At 43.0% G+C, this 20,133-nt stretch overlaps 1 protein-coding gene across 5 annotated transcripts in view; it reads right to left on the bottom strand.

Annotated features, from left to right (window-relative positions):
- MAMDC2 (MAM domain containing 2) overlaps positions 1 to 20,133 on the bottom strand; it is a 168,686-nt gene that overhangs the window by 57,348 nt on the left and 91,205 nt on the right. For all 5 annotated transcript variants that reach the window (XM_082470975.1, XM_082470977.1, XM_082470978.1 and 2 more), the window contains exons 7-9: positions 11,067 to 11,323; positions 7,376 to 7,469; positions 1,486 to 1,629 (exon numbers count right to left, since the gene is read on the bottom strand). In XM_082470975.1, coding sequence (XP_082327101.1) covers positions 1,486 to 1,629; positions 7,376 to 7,469; positions 11,067 to 11,323 — 495 coding nt within the window. The remainder of the gene's footprint in view (positions 1 to 1,485; positions 1,630 to 7,375; positions 7,470 to 11,066; positions 11,324 to 20,133) is intronic.

Here is a 20,133-nt window from a genome sequence, read left to right on the forward strand (position 1 = left end):
GTTGTTTAAGTCCCCCAGTCTATGGTATTTGTTATGGCAGCTCAAGCAGACTAACACAGGTGGCCAATACAACAGCCAGAACAATCTTTTTATAAACCTAAATTTAATCCCTCTCTTCCCTACTTAAACCCTTTCAATGGCTTCTCATTTCCTTTGTAGTAAAATCCCAGTTGCTTAATCCGGCCTGCCACGCCCAAGATCTTCCTCCCTCTCTACCTTCATTTTCCTTCACTCTTCTCCCCAGGTGCAGCCACTCTAATCTTCTAATTCCTGGGAGTATCCAGTTCTTTCCAAACTCAAAGCCCTCACAGATGCTGGTCCCTCTGCCTGGGCTGCTCCTGCTCCTACACATAAAAGCCACGCAGATAAACTCCCCACCCAAAATGTGGTTCCTTATTCTCTCTCAGAGGTCACTCTTCGCATCTCTCGGCACACTCCACAACTGGTAATCTTGAGCCTATTTGCATATATGTTTGTTTAGGGTTTCTCTTGCCTATTGAAATGACAGTCAGCACATACCTGATTTGTTCACTACTGTATCCCCCAAGGGTTAGGCTGGCCAGGGTCAGAATAGGTTTTTATTCTGTAATTCTACAAGTTAGCCAACCCCTAAGCAAAGAATACAAAATTACAAGTATGAAATTGCAAGGGCCCCGCGTCAGTGAGGGGCCCTGAAACAAGCTTCATCAGCTTTCTGTTAAGTCACCCCCGTGCCCAGTATATAAATAATTGTTGAATAAATGAATTAGACACTAACCCCTTGAGAATAAGCTCTTTCCACCAGTCTCTACTGGAGTGGGCTTCACAAGGGCTCCCTTTACCGAGATAGGTAATCCTTACATAAGGGGAACTCAAACTGATTTCTAAGAGCTCTTTGTAGGTCCATCCAAAATTTCCCAACAGCTGTGATAGCTTTCATGCCCCACTATATATTATTTATTGCAATAAAACACACATAACATAAAATTTACCATTTTAACCATTTTAAAGCGTACAATTCAGTGGCATTTAGTACTTTCACAATGCTGCACTGCCACCACTATCTACTTCCAGAATATTTTCATCACCTCAAAAGGAAACTCTATACCCATTAAACAGTCACTCCCCATCCCCCCTCCCCAGCTCCTGGCAACCACTAATCTGCTTTCTGTTTCTATGGCTTTGCCTCTTCTGGATGTTTCATATAATTGGAATCTAATAGCTTTTTAAAGGTACTTCTCCATCTAAAGTGAAGAGCAAGATAATTTCCAAAGGTTTGACTATTTAATTAACTGGTAAATACTTCTGCGAGCACAGCAACTTGAATTCCAGTTTTGAAAAATGGCCAGACACAAGGTTACCTATTGTCTTTGCTTCTTCACAGCTGCTCCCACACCCACCTCCCTTTTTCAAGCTGGTGTCCTGGTGAGAACGGCTGGCGAATGGAGATGAATACTACCCGCTCCCAACCCTCAACATGACATCCCACACAACAGACTGATTTACCTAAGCCTGAAGTGTGGTCTCCTGCCCGATACATGTTTGCTTTTACTTTCACTCGGGTCCAGCCTGGACCTTCTTTGTCTTGGTAAAAGTTGCAGAGATCTTCCTCAAAATTGCAGCTTGCTTCTACGGCACTAAAAGGACGCTCTGAGCAAAGGAGAATCAAAGTTAAAGTGAGCCATACCCAAGGATCTCAAAGGACTACATTAACTGATTGACAAATATGTGCACATTTGTACCAGGGGAGCTCAGAGAAGTAACACACAACAAAAATATTTTTACCCTAGTGGCATTCTGACAGGTTAGCATCAAATCCACATTTCAGCATGACAGGAAAATTATTCTTTTCCTCCCTAAAGGGATGGAAAGAAGGAGCTCTGTTCACATTCTCTACAAAAATGAAGTACCAAACTTCAAAAGAAATTTCCTTTCTTGATGTAAAGACTGAGAGCATTTATTCTCATACTTCTTCACAATTTAAAATTCATTCATACAAAATTAAAAAGAGAAAAAGTAAGGATTTTATAGAATTCTTAATTTCTTTCTGACAGATATTTTAGAAATAATATTTTCTAGAAATAATTTTCCTTTGTTGATCAATCTCTGTGTCAGAAGCACAGCCACTGTCTATTTATAATGGACATTAGTAATAGGAGCTGATCTGCTGGAAGAGAATCATTACTCAGTATAAATCACACTGCTCAAACAGTCACCAATTCTGTCACCCGTTCTGCTATTTTTTTGGCTTTTGCTGAGTTCCGGTGTCACTTACTCTGGTCTATAAACATCACCTCAATCCAGATTGCCTGGAGGAAAGGGAACATAAAAGATTTCTGCTCTTTCAAGGATGATGTGGTCCTAGCAACAAGTAATTGTAAACCTCACTGTTCAGATTGCCCTCTGTGTCCAGAGGAGATGTGACTGCAGCGGTTTGGGACACATTCAGTGCAGCCAAGTGTAATCTTGTTCTGCACACTGACATACACTGGTCTAGCCTTTTAGGGCCAGAGACAGCACTGTTTTGAATAAGCGGAAAATCATCTCTAGAGAAACACTTGAGTTCTAGGTGCGGGGATCTGATGAAACAGAAAGCTGTTTAGGAACAAAGACTCAATTTGTCAATTTTCAAAGTAAGAAAACATTCCATTGGGCTGAGGAGCTGGCCCGGATAAAGAGGATGAAAGACACATGACAACCAAATGCTACAAGGGGTCCAAGATTCCATCCTGGTTCAGAAAAACAAATACCTATAGAAGACTTTATTGGCACAATTGGTGAAATTAGTATATGGACTATAGGTTAATTGATAATATTGTATCAGTGTTAAGTTTCCTGAACTTTATAATTATTTCATAGCATGTTGGAGGATGTCTTTGGTTTTAGAAAATACCCATTGAAGTATTTAGTGGTGAAGGGACATAATATCTGCAACCTACTCTTAAATGGTTGATAAAACCAACGTGGCAAAATGTTAAACGTTTGTAGGTCTGAGTAAAGAGTATACAGGAGTTCTTTATCATATTCTTGCAAATTTTGTCTGAGTTTAAAATGATACTGAAGAGTTTTAAAATGCTAAATTAAAAAGAAAAGTGACTAGCACCACATTACAAAGAGAGAACAGAAAGAAAATGTTCCTAGCGAGTGTACAAGGAGAGGCCCCGGATGAGCCAGATAGGAGGAAAGGAAGAGAATTCTCAGTGCTCTGAGACTGGTGGGTTAACCCACACACTGCTCTGTCTGACTCTGTCGGCATCAAGGTGACTCTTTAAGCTGCGAAGATAAAGTCATGAAGATATTCATTTGAAAATGAATATGATGTCATACAAACAAGGATCCTTTGACATCCCCCCCATGGAGATTTGAGCCCATGGGAAACCCCACTATGGTCTCCAGTCTTGGTCACCCCTCTGCCATCTGGTAATGAAAAAGCAGGTGGAAATTCAGATCTACAGATGGCCATCTAGCTCAGAAAATGGTGTGGCACTCCCAAAAGCCATGCATAAAGAGAACGGAAGGTCAGTGAAATTATTCATCAGGAATACATCCTAAGGAATATACACCTGGGCATCCACAAGAGAACCATAACCTGTTTCCTAGGTGTGTGGGAGGGGGTGAGAGGTGGTATTAAAACTTGAAAGTAAGCAAGGCTCTGTTGTCTCCATAGTGACAAACTGAGTCACACAGAGAAGATTTTTCTGAGGATGCAATTATATTCTTTTGCTAAACACTTAGTCTGAGCAATGGATTTTTCTGGGGTCCTAAGAAGGTCTGATAAAAAGAAAACCTCAAAAGCATAACTCAAAGCCTAAATCTTTTTCACCCAGAATGCTTCTTCTAGCGTGAGATAGTATCTAATTACTGAAGATGAGGCCGGAGGGCCTATGTATGACCTAAAATGAGCTCCCCAAAGATCTGGGGTGAATGAAGAGCCTTTGCTTCAGGCTTGTTTCAGAAGCATGAGTCAAGTGGCAATCACAATTGTATTTGGGGAGTGTTAATGACATATTTGAAGCATAGGGAGGAATCAGAGGCAATTGGAAGTCCCTGATCATCAGCTGACCATCCCCGCCCCATCCAAAAAAAAGAAATAAAGTCTCTCTGAGCATCATAATGTACGATTTAGTTTATTACTTGATTTCTGACATTTGAACTTTTTAGAATCAGGAGGCTCTGAAGATAAACTAAGCAGGTAGAGGGTGCTGCAGTTTGAGAAGAATGGTTGGGAGCATTTCTCATCTTTTCCTCTGCTTCATAGAGTTCGTAGAGATGAACTCATTATCAGTCCTCGAGATCTAAGAGGCTTATCAGCCCCTGTAGTGCTAGAGAGACTTTGGGTGTGGTGCTCTTTAGGCTGCTAAACTTGCACAGTAGTTCTTATTTTAGCACAAGCCAGTCCAAAAGCAAGCTGGGACAGCTCAAGGCTGGCGAGGGAAGAGGGTGAGTGGGAACTAGAAGCAGACTGAGGAATCGTGATGGAGCAGGACTGGGCCACTGCTCAGGCCGTGGAGATCTTTGAGGGCCTCTGAGCTAAGGAAGACTCTGACACCTTCGGCTGTAACCTAGGCAACAACTGGAGCCAGGTTTCCAATTAGACAAGAGGTCTGGGCAGCGTGTTGTTGATCAATGGTCAACATTGGGACTTAGGCCCAGGTAGACATCCTTTCAGATGTATATCCATGAGTGTGAGGATCCTCCCAGACCCTGGCCTGGGTGTGGGGCGAACCCAAGCCCAGAGAGGAAGTTAGGTCTCCATATGGCAGAGCCTGGAACGCTCAGTTTGGGAGTTGGGCGTTAAGGCAGGATTCCTAGAAGTGAATGGAATCAGCTGTTAGGCATTCAAGGACTTACTAAGAGGAGAGCTTATTCCTATGATCTAGATTCTAGGCCAAATGTGGCAGTAGATGGGGAGTTTGTGGGTGGAAAAGGCTTGGAAAGGGAAGTGTGGTAACTCAAGTTGGGGGGGATGGGGTGAGGTCTCACTGTCCTCTGGAAGCATCCTGGGGGAATATTTGGGGGGGGGGTGGCGCGGTGACAAGCCACTGGTGCTTAATACCTGCAACTCTGAGATGGGTCTCAGGTCTGGGAAACTGGATTAACTGTAAGAGCAACCAGATGGTGGGAACAAGATGCTTCATATGTTGAAATAATTCCTGTCTCAGCCTACTAGGGAGATGAAGGAAGAAACCGCCAGATCCAGCTGGGAAAAGCAGAGACAACAAGTCTGAAGCTAACCAAGATAAAGAAAAAAATGTTGGCACCTGTTTCGAAACAGAAGGCCATAAACTATTTGTGAAATGCAAGAGGAAGTATGAAAACCAGAGGGTTCAGCTTCTGAGACTCAGAATCTGGCCCACAGCTGCTTAATGAAGGGCATAAAGCAGGCTCCAGCTTACATATTCATCAAAGCAGTGCCCTTTGCTTGTTCTCTTTGGTTTCAATCTGACCCCCTGTTCTCTAGAGGAATGGATGGGAATATTTTGAAAATTAAGTAAATAATATTAGGTCTCATGACTAAGCATTTTCTGTGTGCCATACTCTGCTAAGGCTGTCACAGACATTATAAACTCATCATTCACCTGGACAACTCTATGAAACAAATTCTTCCATCCCTGTCCCATAAAGGTGGAAACAGAGTCTCAGAGAGGTTAATCAACAAAGGTTACACAGCTTGTAAATGGCAGAGTAGGGATGTGAGTCCAAAAGGCTGGCTCTCAAGCATAACACTTTGATCATGTAATTAAACCATTTTAAAGCAAAGTTGGTATGTTGGGAAGTTCTGAAGACCAATACAGAACCTTGGTTAACTTTATATAAGAATGTGAATCCCCTGTGGTCCTTATGGAGGGAGGGTCTGGGCTGGATTTTACAGACTGAAGGGTCACCAACTCTCTTAATAAGCGGTCCTTATTTTGCTGGAATCTTTCTTTTCTTTTCACCAGTCAGTAGGAAAGAGCTCACATATATTCTATATATTTTTAAAGGGGAGAACGTTTCTAAACATTCCTTCTAAGGTGGTCCAGTAGACTCTATCACCTTCCAGCTGCTGCTTCACCCCACCTGCTACCCAGTAGAGATGCTGAATAAATACCTCTTCTCCCATATGTATAACTTGGAAATATAAAAGAAAGTTCAGTGTAAGTGCCCAGTGACTGAGAAGACAAACTTTCTGGAAGTAATCACAAAGATGTTGTAAAACTACTATTAACATCACTGAAATATTAACTGATGGAATTAGGGAGTAATCAGATTTAGAGAAGTAAAACAATTTTGCTTTCTGTGTTCTGTCAAATTTAGAGACTCTTTTAATTTTTGATTACAGCTGGATTAAATCATTTTAATGAAAAAATATAAGTATGTAAATCCAGTCTGGTTCTATCTGTTTCACTAGATTTTTTTTTTTTTAATTAGAATTAGTCAAAAATAATATTTGGTTTTAGCTAATTAGCAAGTTTCTCTGTAATTTGAGGGTAACAGTTTAGCTTGAGTAGAAAATATTCTTTCTCAGTTCCCTTGCTTATAGAATATATATTTGAAACCATATTAAATTAGAGACTAACTCTATCTTAAGTGAAAGTTGGACTACCAAGGCCAAGTTCAAAAATTTACTTCCCACACTCCAAAACCCAGAATGAGGGCTCCTTAATAAGACGGATGACCACAGTGTCTCCCTGGGGCGTCCCAAGGAAACAAATTCACTAAAAGTTAAGATCGATTGCATGTACCTGGGTTATCATTAATATAGTGTCACTCTTCTTATTCTAAAACATTTGTTTTCTAATTCACTTTGAATCAATTTGTTTACCTATTTTCCCAGAAAGTAAAAATTTCCTCTTTTTCCCAAACACCAAGTTTATGGAAACAAAATTGGCCATGATAAAATAATGTGAGGGTTCACTTAGAGAGATTAAATTGAGTATATATTCTGAGGCCAAAAGCCATCATAGAGATGTATACCAAATACTAACATCTTTAAACAGGAGGACATTTAAAAATTAGATTCATAAAATTAGAAAGTTTTTATAATTCTACTCAGTAGATTTTGAGAGTTTTCTCCACCTACTCAGCCACCTGTCTATGGACCCAAGTTACCCTTTAAAGAGAAAGATGGAGTGGGAGTGAGTTAGCATTATTTAATTTTAATTTCTTAGTAGGTAGAGAAGATAAAAGCTTCTTAACCCATGACAACTGACCTCTGGTATCAGAAAAATTAGATTCACTCTGTGAGAGAAAAAAAGAGTAATATGCCAGAAAAATGACTATTCGGTTAAATAATTTTTAAGGATAAGAGGAAAAGGTAGGGAAATTAGAAGGAATTAAAGCAAGTCTTGACCACAGGCATCCGTTGAGAAAGGAAAATTCCAGATGTGAGGAAGAAGAAAAAGAGAATGCTTACCTGTCTGATTGTGGCAGGGAACAGGGGAGAAAGAAATATCATCCAGGGCAACATACCCTCCTTTGGGACCATTGAAGGCAACTTCAAAAATAACCTGCAGAGGAGAATGACATATTGCTACATATTTACATATCTTCTTTTAGGCTTAAGTGCTTGTAACTATGATTTAAAATGGTGTGTCAATCCAGCCAGGTGTATAGGCATTTGGGCAGCTCCCTCCTTAACCCACAGTTTTCTTTTGGGGAGAGTGAATACTAAGCCCTAAGTTGCATTTTATTGGTGGACTTCCCCCCCCGCCCCATCCTGCCTCTTGAGTGTCAAAGTACCTGTATCACTTTCTGATAGAACTGCAGAATTGACAATTTGCATTATGAACTTCAATTAAAGAAACAACTGCCTGCTTGCAGAAGGCAGGCTAATTTTGCCGCTGCCCTTCACAGAGACCTAGGCCCCTCCAAGGTCCTTGCCCTTTTTCATACATAAAATTCCATGTCCATCTGGACAAAGATGCAGAGATGATTTCCTGATGCCTAAGTCAGAATCAGGCCCAGAAATCCTATGTACGGATATTAGGATTTCAGCACATCCTGGCATGCTCAAATGGTTAAAGAGAACACAGGGTTGTTAATGAGTTCAGCCCCCTTTAGTTATACTCTCTTCTCTGCCACCAGCTGTAACTTTGAGTTCAGTGGATGACTTTCTGCTGTGACCGTGGGGATCAGGTGTCGTGAGCACAGCACTCACCTGTGTTGGGAAAACTACCCAAGTATGCAGTCCACTCTGCTGCATTGATAACATGAGAAGATACAGTGTTGAGCAGGGGTGGAAACTCAAGTGCCCACCCGGGCCAGGCAGGTAACATAAATGTGTGACATGGGTTTGGTCTGATGCAGCAGGAAAGGGTGTGAAATGGGGAGCAAGTCGCATCTAAAGGGGGCAGCTGCTACCAAGATTTGTCAATTGCTGATGTGTGGGAATTTAGGACTAACATGCCTGGATTTACTAAACTGTCAAGAGGACCTGGATCTCTAGATTTTTATTTGAAATCTTTGGATTTTTCAATGTTAGCAATTAATTCAAAAACTAAAACAAACATGCAAAACAAAAACAAAGAAACAAACATATACCACTACAGCAGCCAGGCAAATCATCATAGGCTAGATTTGACCCATAGGCGTCTAGTCTTCAACTTCTTCTAAAGAGAATGGTATCTTGGCAGCAGATAGACCAGAGTTCAAATCCCATTTCTGTCACTTACCAACTAGGTGACCTTGGGTATATAGCTAACCCTCTTGGGACCTCGCTTTTCTTAGTTATAAAATAGGCATTATAACACCTACCTTGTAGAACTGTAGATGCCATTAAATGAGATGCTGTATATACAGATCCTAGCATGGAGTCAGGTGCATAACGAGCTCTGAACTAAATCCATGCCTCTTCCTCCTGGGTGACACCCCCTCCTGAACTCACATTCATGTTTGAGGCTAGTTAGCCACTAACTAACTCCAGCTTGTCCCTTCTCCACTGTAGGTCTCAATTTCTTAATTTTGAAAAAAAGAGTTTGGACAAGATGGTCCCTTTCGGCTTAACAACAACGGTCCTTAGACACCTGGCCTCTGCAAAATCTAAGAGGGGCCCTGGAAGCTTGTCTCTGGCAATACAGGAAGGGCTGAGAACCAAGGAAACAGATGTGGACGAATGAGGAGGGGCTAATTAAGTTTACAGACTCAACACAGGTCTGTGACATTTCGTTTTCAAGGTGCCAGCTGACAAAGCCAACGACAGAATGTGATCTTACTGAACAGTAAGGGGGAATAAGAATACTTCCGATCATAATTTGCAAATCACAGCCTCTGTGCCATTATGTTCTCTCTTGTTCAGAATGAGGGTCTCAAATGTTTGTTTTCCTTTTAAAAATTCATTTGAGAATATGGGGACCTTAAATTCGCTGATTTCCACAGGATAAGTTTCTTCCCCCCCCCCCTCCCCCGCCGCAATTACCAAGAGCAAATAATCCCGGCGTAATGAGTCCCGACTGCTAGGGCAAAATCACACACGTGTGACCCAAAAGGATAGGTATTGAAGTTTAGTAGGGAACTTAAGCAGTAAACAGACATTGTAACTTTTCAAGCATTGATTAAAAAGAAAATTCAGCAAAGTCTCACTCCTATAAACATTGCCCCAGAGTTTACGGTTGGATGAAAGGAATTTGAGAAGACAATGCCTTCACTGTGCGTGTGACTCATTAACTTTAATTGAAGGAAAATTTTCTGAAGCAGTATGTGTATTTCTTTTCCTCCTTGTAACCCAAACTCACAGAAAATTTTCCACTGGGCTGCAAGAGCCAATCAAGCCCTGGTTAGACTTTGGGAAAGGAAATAGCACACATACTGCGACAGGCCCCTCTCTGGGGCTGTTTGGGGGAAGGAGGGGGATGGGAAGAGGGAAGGGGAGTGGCAGGCACTGGGCAGGACGCATCCGAAACTGAGACTGAAGCCCAACACTCACTGGAGCTCCACATCAGGTGAGCAGATGGCACCACTGAAAAGCAGCCAGAGGATAATCGGCTTCTTTTGCACTCTAAACGGAACTAGGGAAGATACTGCAAAAAGCGCAAAGCGAAAGCAGGAGACGTTAAAACCCGTGGGAACTAAGACTCTCCTTAGAGCTCCAGATCTGCAACCACAATGTTGCACCCACTGACTCTAGAGGTCCTAGGGGTCCCCGGACAGAGCTGGCCCTCTTGCTTCAAATTTAGGTCAGATTTAATGTAGGAACTTTTCTCAGTGCCCTGGCACGCACCAGCAGTGTGACCCAGAACAAAACGTCAGACTTCTTGCACTCTCCATCTCCTCCTCTTTCATCTGTAATATGGGGAGAATTTCATCTACTTTGTTGAATGGTCATCAGTACTGGACCATCCAACAGACACATACATAGATATGTATTAATATATGTGCTTTGAAAACAGGTCTGCAGGTCTGCACGGATAAACACCAAAATGTTAGTAGCTCTTATCTTTGCAGGGCTGGCATAGGGTGTTTTCGTTTGATTTGCCTCTCTGAATTTTCTAATTCTTCTGCACTGGACATTTACCACTCATGTAGCTATAAAGAGTTTTAAACCATAAAAAGTTAAAAAACTTTATAGGCCCCCAAGGCTTGTTTCAAATTAGGGCCACAATCGTAAGTTTATTTCTGACTTTTATGACATTATTTATACTGTAAAGGAGAAAAGAAGAAAATAAGTCTTTTTTTTTTTTTTTAATTTAGAGAGCGTATTCCCTCAAGTAAGGGAAACCTTCTGTTGCTGTCAGGAATGGAAGTTCAAGAGGGAATTTCACGTAGAAGGCGTTTCACTGATCTCCTCTTCTGAACTCACATGACCATGGTGCAAGGTTCAGAGGGAGAGTGTGCCCAGGAAATCTAGTTGGTTGGCTGGCTTTCCCATAGTTGTCCTTATTAAAGAATACTCTTTCTAGAAAATGAAGTGATAAAGGAGGAAGGCAGAGGGAATAAAGAGGAAGGGAGAAAAGTGGAAAAGGCCAAGGAAGGGAAAAGGAAGATTAAGTCTGAGACACAGCGGAAAAGAAAGAATGAGTGTGAGACTGCAGTATCTCTTGAATTCCAAGCCTGGGTGTGGGTGGCATCCCTGTAGAGCGGCCAGACCAGGGCACACCTGGCACACCTACCTCCATGGGGTACGGGGCGCTGAACTCCACCTCAGCGAGGTTCCAGTCAGCATTTCCTGGATTGCCCGTTTTCCAGATCTCCTCATACAGGCCGGCCGCATCCCTCGAATACACGGAGAAGACGTTGTCATTCCCCTGCTGGAGTTGGTAATAAAACAACAAGCAGCCAGACATGGGGGCCGTGGTCATTGGGGAGATTAGCTGTGCCACCTCCTGGTAGTGCTTGACGTAAACCGAGTCCACATACATGTAGTGGCCTGAAATCACACAGAGAAGACAGCCTAAGACAGGCGGGCGGATTCTCAGATACAACTACATGATCTGGGATTTACTTCCAAATAATCCAGTGGGAGTGGAGGAGAGGAAGCGAATGAGTTATTGAGGAAAGAAGTTTGGCCACGGGTTGATGAATATTGCAGCTTGGAGATAAATAGTGGAGTTCACTGTGCTCTGCTTAATACAAGATAAGCACCATTCTTTTTCTTCCCCTTAATTCTGATTGAAGTAAAACATACATATAGAAATGTCGATGTGTCATCTGTAAAGTGTTTGAATTTTTACAAGCTGAACACAGCTGTGAAAAAAAAAAGCAGGACATTACCCCAGAAGTCCCCCTCCAACAAGCCTTCTTTGAGTTGTACGGTTTCTAAGAGCATACCAAACATACCATCTGTTCTTAAAATCGCAGTGACCCTCCTGTACATCTTTCCCAAGTACACAAAATGTCGCTGTGTGTTCTTTGAGTGAAACTAATATGAATTCAAACTAGATGACAATTTGTACCTCTTTAATAGAACATGTAGGTCAGTCAACACTGTTGACAGGGTTAGGATTTGGGAAGTTGAACTTGGGACCCCACTCGTGGCAAGGCTTTGGTGGGCTCCGGACCCAAAGGCTGACTGCATTAGAGGCATTTTGGTGAAAGAGAGAAACTGTGAGGCAGAATGGGGAGAGCTTGGATTGGACATTAAAAGAACTGACTTCGAATCCTGCTCTATATCTTACCATCCCTGGGACTTTGAGTAAGTCACTGAATATCTCTGGGCTTCAATTTCCTGATCTCTAGAATAAGAATCAAATATTTCTCTCATACGGTTGATCTGAGTATTAAATGAGATTATGTATGTGAAGTGGTTAGCATGTGCCTGGCACATTGTAATTTTCTAACATGATTATAATGAAGTAAAGCAATGCCATTAATGTTCTTAGTACCATGCTTTCCCCAGTATGGTACTATTATTGCCAGCAATTTTGTCTAAATTTATTTGAGCTGCAGTGACAGAGAAGTAATAGCAATGTAGCTTTGATAGAAAGGCCTTTCTATTTACAAGCTCAGAACAATTACAGCTTAATGTCTTTGCTTTTATTACATGGTGACAGGTTTATAATCATTCCTTTTATCCTCAGCAAAATAGCAGTAAGGATATTAGGAAGAATATATGCATTCACACACTGGAGACTTACTTTGCATCTAGCACACTGCCTAGTATGTAGTAGGCCCTCAACAAATGGTGATTCAAAACACATACATGGTCTCAGAAAGATCCTCACTGCAACATGGCAGAGGGGAAAGGTGGATAAATTAAAGCTCATTTTCTCCTGGTAGCAAATTGTGCAACCCCTCTAAAAAATCTCCCTTGCTTAAAGAGAATTGTCTGATCATCTTGCCAAGCCGTGCAACTGTGAATAAACAGAAATCACAAACTCAGATGATCAGAGCAACCAGCCAGATCAAGTATATGATTGAAGTGGAGTGGGTCAGGGAGAAAATAGAGTGATGAATTAGCTGCCAACATTGGAAATCACATTTTACCAGCAATGAGAAGCAGAAATTAGGCTTCTCTGAAAAAATCAGAAAATCTGATAGTGCTGGGTCCATATCCTCGGGCTGCAACAACCAGCTGGTGGTAAGGGGCGCCAGCCCCGTGCATGGACCTGTGTTCCTCCCTGAGACCCCATCCCTCTACTTCCAGCTGATGCCCTGACATCCAGCCAGGTGCTGCAAGCTTTTCCCATTGAAACTCAAAATCCAGATTTTTCTGGCAAATCCATTCATTTAAAAATGATACCTCTATTAGTTTGCTAGGGTTACCATAACAGAGCACCACAAACTGAGTGGCTGAAACTAAAGAGACTTGTTGTTCCACACTTCAGGAGGCTAGAAGTCCAAGGTCAATGTATGAGAAAAATTAGTTCCCTCTGATGACTGTGAGGGAGACCCTATTCTATGCCTCTCTCTCCTAGCTTCTTTGGCATTGGCACTCTTTGACACTGACGGATTGATCTCTGTCTTCATGTTCACATGGTATTCTCCTTTCTACGCATGTATCTTTCTGTGTCCAAATTTCCCCTTTTTATAAAGACACCAGTCATATTGGACTTGGGGCCCACCCTACTTTAGTATGACCTCATCTTAACCAATTACATCTGTAATGACCACATTTCCAAATAGGTCACATTCTGAATTTCTGTGGGTTAGGACTTCAACATATGAATTTTGAGGAAATATAATTCAACCCATAACACCTCCCACCATAATTTTTTAAATTTTGTGTGTGCCAAATAAACATATCTGCAAGACTGGAAACAGCTGATGGGCTCCCAATTGGCCACCCCTGGGGAGGGATTTTAAAGGAAGAATCAGAATGTCACGCTGAGCAGAATCCAAGAAACTCTGATAAGGAAGCAGGGCCATGAACCCCCCTCCTAAGCTTGGGTGTCCTCTAAAGCACTGCTGGTGGCCAGGTAGCCCTGACTAATGCAGAACGCGTGTGACCAGCTAGCCCTGTAACACGCCTTTGCTCACTGAGAACGCATGTGAGTGTCAAAGGCAGAGAGCAGGTTTTTATGCCCTTTGTAATTTGTCTAACCGGTGAAACAATCTCTTTCCAAGATATCCAGCCAGGGAGACAGGGTAGAGGAGCTGTCATGCTTTGCTTCCTTGATACGTCACTGCAGGGCCATGCTGGCGGGCTCCTGACGTACTCTTCATTCAGTGTCCAGCTGCTTCACCTTTGGATCCATAACAGCAATGGGTGCCAAGGCCATGCCACACCGGGCTGTCCTTGGCTGATGACCAAGCAGAGCAGGGGTACCAGGGCAAGGCCATTCTGCCTGACAGGGGCTCTTCGGCAACTCCCCATCGGCCTGGCCGCCCTCTTTCACAGGTGTTAGCCTTCCATCCTGTGCTGAAGGCTCTCCCCACCCAGGCCGCGTTAGGACTTCTGTTGGGGTCCTAGGCGCTTTTGCTGCTCCGGACCCCTTTCTCCACAAAATATATTAAAATTATATTTTATAATTGCATTCATATAAAGATGAATATGATCTAGGCCGGACCTATTATAATATTTGTTATTATGACATTCATTTTTTCCCTCTGATTTTAAAATAAATCAAATTAAAACATGCTCATGGATTCCTAAAAATGTCAGGTCTCCTAGGCACTGGGACTTCTCTGCCTAATGGACACATGGTCCTGGGCCCCAGCTCCTCCAGCTCTCTCCCCACTTACGCTTCCCAGCCATTTCCCTCAATAAGTCTCTTTCCACCTAATCCCAGCTTAGTGTCTGCTTCTCGAAGGACCCAAACTGCCACAGCCATGAAGCAGGAAATCAGTCTACCCAGAGTGAGGGGCACCTCCAAAGGCTCCACGAGACTCTCAGTAGATCTAGGAGACCTCACAAATCCACTAGAAGTTATTCATTCTACTTCCGGGGTACACGATAACTCTGTTTAGGAGCAATGTCTCACACTCCTTCCCATTATGAATGTATCTTCCTCACGGTTGACAGATATCTGACAGTGTTCTTTAAAGGCTACTCACTCACCTCCTGGGTGGACAATATTTTAACCCCTGAATTTACAGTTAAGTGCCTTGTGCCCATGCACAAGACACTAGGCCAAGTGAGCCACAATCCCATTCCTGATGCAAAAAAACAGCAAACACAATGTGACCTGCTCAAAGTGAGTCAGAGAGCCTGCTGGGAATCAGACCAGGACTGCTGACACCAAGTCTCATATGGAACCACTAGACTAGACCACATTCTGTTGCCCCTCCCTTTCCTCTCCATCATTCATTTGTTGCCAAGTTGGGTATTATTTACTGACTGAGTAAGACTGTTTTTCACTAAGACATAAAAGGTAGCTCATCAGAAGTTTATTATCTCAGTTGAAAGGGTGGGGATGATTCAGAAATCACCAGGTGTCTGCCCCAGGGGGCTGGGCCAGAGAAATGACCACCAGCCCAGGCTGAGTGTGTGTCATTGGGTACAATCTGCTCTGAGGAAGAGGAGCCAATGGTTGGGGGGAGTGTGCAGGCACTGTTTTGTGTACCCTTCCAAGGGGAATGAAGAAGGTAGCCTGGAGTCCTTGGGAAATTACGTCTAGTGTCTGATATTATGAGAATTTTCCTGCCCAGCTCAATGAGGCCAACCTTCCTATCTGGTCCAGGGTTCTAGAGCCGGCAGAATCTCTAGAAGAAGCAACTTTTATCAGATCCTTTAAGTCTGAGTAGATGAAACTAGGTATAGATAGATCTTAGGTGGAAAGGATCCTAAAATCAACCAAATCTTTGGGGATCCTGTTGAAAGATCAAAACTCTCGGTGATGCCAGCCAAAGCTCAGGCCCCTCTGGCATAATGCCTGCGATAACGGCACATGTACACTTGCTTCTGAAGAGGACTTTCTTCCTTTCTTGCAGCAGTCCTCTGTACTAGCTCAACTTTTGTTGTGGAATCAGTGGCCCACTGGTAGTCAGCCATTTTCCCTTGAATTAGGAAAAGAACTTTGAGGGCAGCTCCTGAACTTTTATTTTCAAACAGTCTGGCTAACCAGCATTCCACAGAGATTGCCCTTGGCTTGGCTGTGATGCCAATGGCGTCCTCTGACTCATCTATGATTTGGTCCCGTTGGCCACATTTGTGCTCCAGTTGCGACGTCTGCATCTGTGTCGCGGTTGTCTGGACAAGCTGTCTCCCGGGTAAGGGAGAAAACTTGAAGGAACGTATGCCAGCTGGTCTGCTGCCATCGTGAGGAGACAGCACCCAAAGACAGCAAGTTATCATGCCCGCTCTCCAGTCTACGGATCTGACAGTCATCTGCTGAACCTTTAGTTCTAAGGGTTTGGGTAAGTTTTACCATGATAGAGTCTGACTCTATAGTAGAGTCAGATTGAAGTGGAACTTCTCCTAGTTTCTGCTAAGACCTCAGTGCCAAGAACGATGGGGGACAAGTCCCTCTACTTTCTACAGAGTGGTGTTAGACCATCCCTGTTGGATGTGCTACCTTGTGGCAGACCTGGAATCTAAGCCAGCTCTACCAGAATAGCCCATCTCACCACCACCCCCTGCCAGCCTGTATATATGAGAAGGCCAAGGACGGATCAGAGAGATTGGAGAAAGACTTCCTTTGAAGAGAGTTGTCACAGAGCTCACCTGCCATGTGTTTCCTTTTGGCCCCCCCAAGGGAACGGGAGGAGATTGCTTCCCCTTTCTTACCTTGATCCAAGGGAGGGGGCTTCAGGGAACCACTTGTAGAGAGGATGGGGGAGGGAAACTACCATCTAATTTCATCCCCACCCATGCTTGCAAGTTCCTGGGTTCTGTGACTGCCTTGGGCCTTGAGAGGAGTGTGGCAGAGTTAATGGGAGAATTTGATCAGTGGTAACTGGAGTTTGTGGGGTACAGAGGCTGGGGCCTGACTCTTGACTGCATGCAGCTAGAGGTTGTAGGGGCCTGTGAGGGCAGAAGGGAGAGAAAGGATTTTTGTTGCCAGTGAGCTGTACTCCTAGAGGTTGATGGGGCAAAGATTTGAGTTTTCCCTAAGCCTAAGTGGGCAACTCAGAAGGTAGCTGGGCTAGAGCGCCTTAAACAACTCTTCTCAAAGGGACTGCATGCAGGGTGTTAACCCCAACAGAAAGGGGCTGGTGATGTTAAAAAAAAAAAAAAAGAAAGAAAGGTGCTGGTATGGTGTACCTAGTGACAGGCACTAAGGGGGATTCATAGATGGCCAGGCAGAGAGTGCATCATTTTTGTCACTGGCTGTGAGAGAAATGGCCAGCATCTGGCCACCTGCAGTGTGAAGGGCATCGACTCCAGATTAAACAGCACTGGTCACATACAACCTTTTGTCTCCTTCCCTTCCATTTCTGTTCCACCCGCATCCTACCTTTCCCAACCCTGGAGGAATTAGAAGCAGCAATGTGAGTGGGGAAAGAGGAAGAAAAGAGCAAAGGGAAGAAGTATGAAGAAATAAAGCCCAATCCCTTCTCTGATGCTGCTCTGTGGTCTGGTCTGGGGGAAAATTTGAATTGGATGAGAAATTGGAGTTTTGACTTGACTGAACTTAATCCTTAAAAATGAAGCTATTTGTTAATACTTGAAAGTGCCTGGAAAGCCATGGTAAAGTCACCCGAGGACAGAGAAAGGAGATCCAGCAGAGCTTGCACAAAGGCAATGGTAAGAAAATTAATAAAGCTGCTCCCCTACTGGGTGCTTATGCAATGAACCAAATGGATCAATGCAGAGAGAGAATGAACAGGTGCTGTTAAGATGATGCTTGAACTCAATCCAAACCGAAATGGGAAAAGAATGTCATGAGTTATGGAAAGATGATCCATCCATCTCATGGTCTTTGATGGAATAAAACAGTTCTGACCTTATTTTACATTTTGAAACTTTGTTCAGCTCCTTCTACGGTGGCACCATATGCAGACCTGATTTTTAAAAGCTCAGCAAAGAAACAGATTTCCCTCATTATCTTTCCAGCAATTATCTTCTTTTTGCTAAGGCAGGTAGGAGACAGTCATGATCTGAGCTGTCAGTAGGTTACCCCCTGAAGGATTTTGTTTCACTTCATAAAATATTAACAAAGGAAAAAAAATCCATATGTGATGGATTCAAACTGAGTAAGAAAAAGTAACATAATATCGCATCCCCTTCAGTATGCCACCACAATCTTACTGCGGTAGTCATTTCCACCATAAGACAGGAATTTGGAGACACAGTGCTCATTTGAAAACTCTGACTCGCTGTTTGGGGCTGTTAAAAACACATAACCAAATGAAGGAAAACTTATATACACATAATATTTTTCAGATATTACATTCACCGTTCCCTTTTCTATAACACATAAGCCAGAGCCTCCGGGGAAGACTTCCTTCGGCAGCTCTGCAGCTCTGAAGTTTCTGAGCAGGCACACAGCTTCCCTCACCCCTGCTGTTTGTTTCTCCAGTTTTAACCTGAAAGCAAAAGCATAAGCTGCTTCCAGGAAACGAATGAACAGGAGATGAGTTTATATAGAGCCAAATCTGCTGCTGCAGGCAGACAGCTGAACCATTTAATCTTTCCTTTGCCACCCAAACTGATGGAGCTCAGGGAAAATCAATATACCTGGTAGAAGGCAAATGTAATAAGAAGGCAACCTCTCTCTTGTTTAGAGCATTGGAGGTTTTTTTTTTCCCCCAAGAGTGATCTTGGTCAAACCTTTGAGTCATACGAGCACAGAGCTTTTCAAGTAAAACATTTTAGAATTTTTAGAACCTATCTTTTTTAGCCCCATCCTATGCAGGGGGAAGTCTTACAAAGGAGTCTACGTGTGAGGAGTATGAATGAGAGAGAGAGAGAGAGAGAGAGAGAGAGAGAGGGAGAGAGAGAGAGAGAGAGAGAGAGAGAGAGAGAGAGAGAGAGAGAGAGAGAGAGAGAGAGAGTGTGTGTGTGTGTGTGTGTGTGTGTGTGTGTGTGTGTGTGTGTGTGTGTGTGTGTGTGTATTGGGTGGGAATGAGAAGGCTCTTTGGCTATTGATTGGGCAAAACCTCACTCCAAAAGTTGAAGAGAAGTCGAAGTGAAATAGCAGAGAAGAGCTGGAAGAAGTGAGTGGAAGGTAAGTATTCAAGATTCCTGCTGATCCTAAGCAGAAACATAACCTAGGATCTAGGGCCTACTCTGCCATCATCTTCCATGCTGGCATTCTCAAATACTCCCCAGACATCAAAGGAACCATCCACTCTCATGCCTGTACACCTCTGCATATGCTACACTTGTCTTCTCCTTATCCATCAGGCCAAATTCCAGTTCTGACATGACTTCCTATAGAAAGCCTCCCCTGAACCCCAAAACCAAGGTGGTCTTTCACTTCTCTATGATCCCATATCATTTATTTCATACCTCTATTGATCATACATCACTATGCATGTTTACTTAGCATTTCAGTATTTGAACATTTTGAGAAATGCTGTAATATACATTAACACAAAACTATATTAAAGGCACTGAGAAGTCCTGAAATAAATCTGTTTAGCTTTCTCTAGTTCCGGGTTTCCACAGTTTATTTGATCACATATATAGCCCTTCTTCTCTCCTATAAAGACTCTTATACTCAAGTACTGGTATTCTAGGGAATAGCACTTTGGAAGAATTGGTTCCTGTGATCTCTTTGAGGTCAGTGACAGTTTTTGTATCACCAGGATATGCAAGAATACCTGACCTATAAAGCGTGCTTATTATGTGTTTGTTGAATGAATGAATGAGTGATCAATGAAGAAGCCTCATTCTGATGTTCAGGCTCTGACTAGGCTGACTATAATCAGATGCTTTGCTGGAAGGGAGATGAAAGTCTTCCTAGATTCCTTCCCTTCAGGCTCAGGGTCAACGACTTCTTTAGGCCTTGGTATTGATGTCAGGGGTCTAAACAATGCTAGAGGGCAAAGCTGCCTGCCTTTGGCAGGTGTTTTAGAATAGCCAAGGAAGAAGAGAAAAGACAGAAAAGATGGAGAGGAGGAGATGGGATGGAGGGAGGGAGGGGAGAGAAGAGAGGCGAGTGCCTACAGCAGGGGTGATACACCCTACTACCAAGTCTTTGTGCTCCTCAGGGATGACCATGTCATCATGCCTATATCTTGATATAGATATTAGAAAATCTCCTGGTCGAGATATTAGAAAGGCCAGGTCCTCTTTTTCCCATTCCTTAGTCCCTTTAGTCCTCCTTTTTCTTTTTTCTAATGCCAAATGCAATGTATTTATATGTACTCAGGAGGGACCCAAAGCACTTTTTTTTTTTTAAATAGATCTCT

The sequence above is a fragment of the Balaenoptera physalus genome (genome assembly GCF_965194825.1).
Source record: "Balaenoptera physalus genome assembly, chromosome: 7".
Classification (NCBI taxonomy): Eukaryota; Metazoa; Chordata; class Mammalia; order Artiodactyla; family Balaenopteridae; genus Balaenoptera; species Balaenoptera physalus.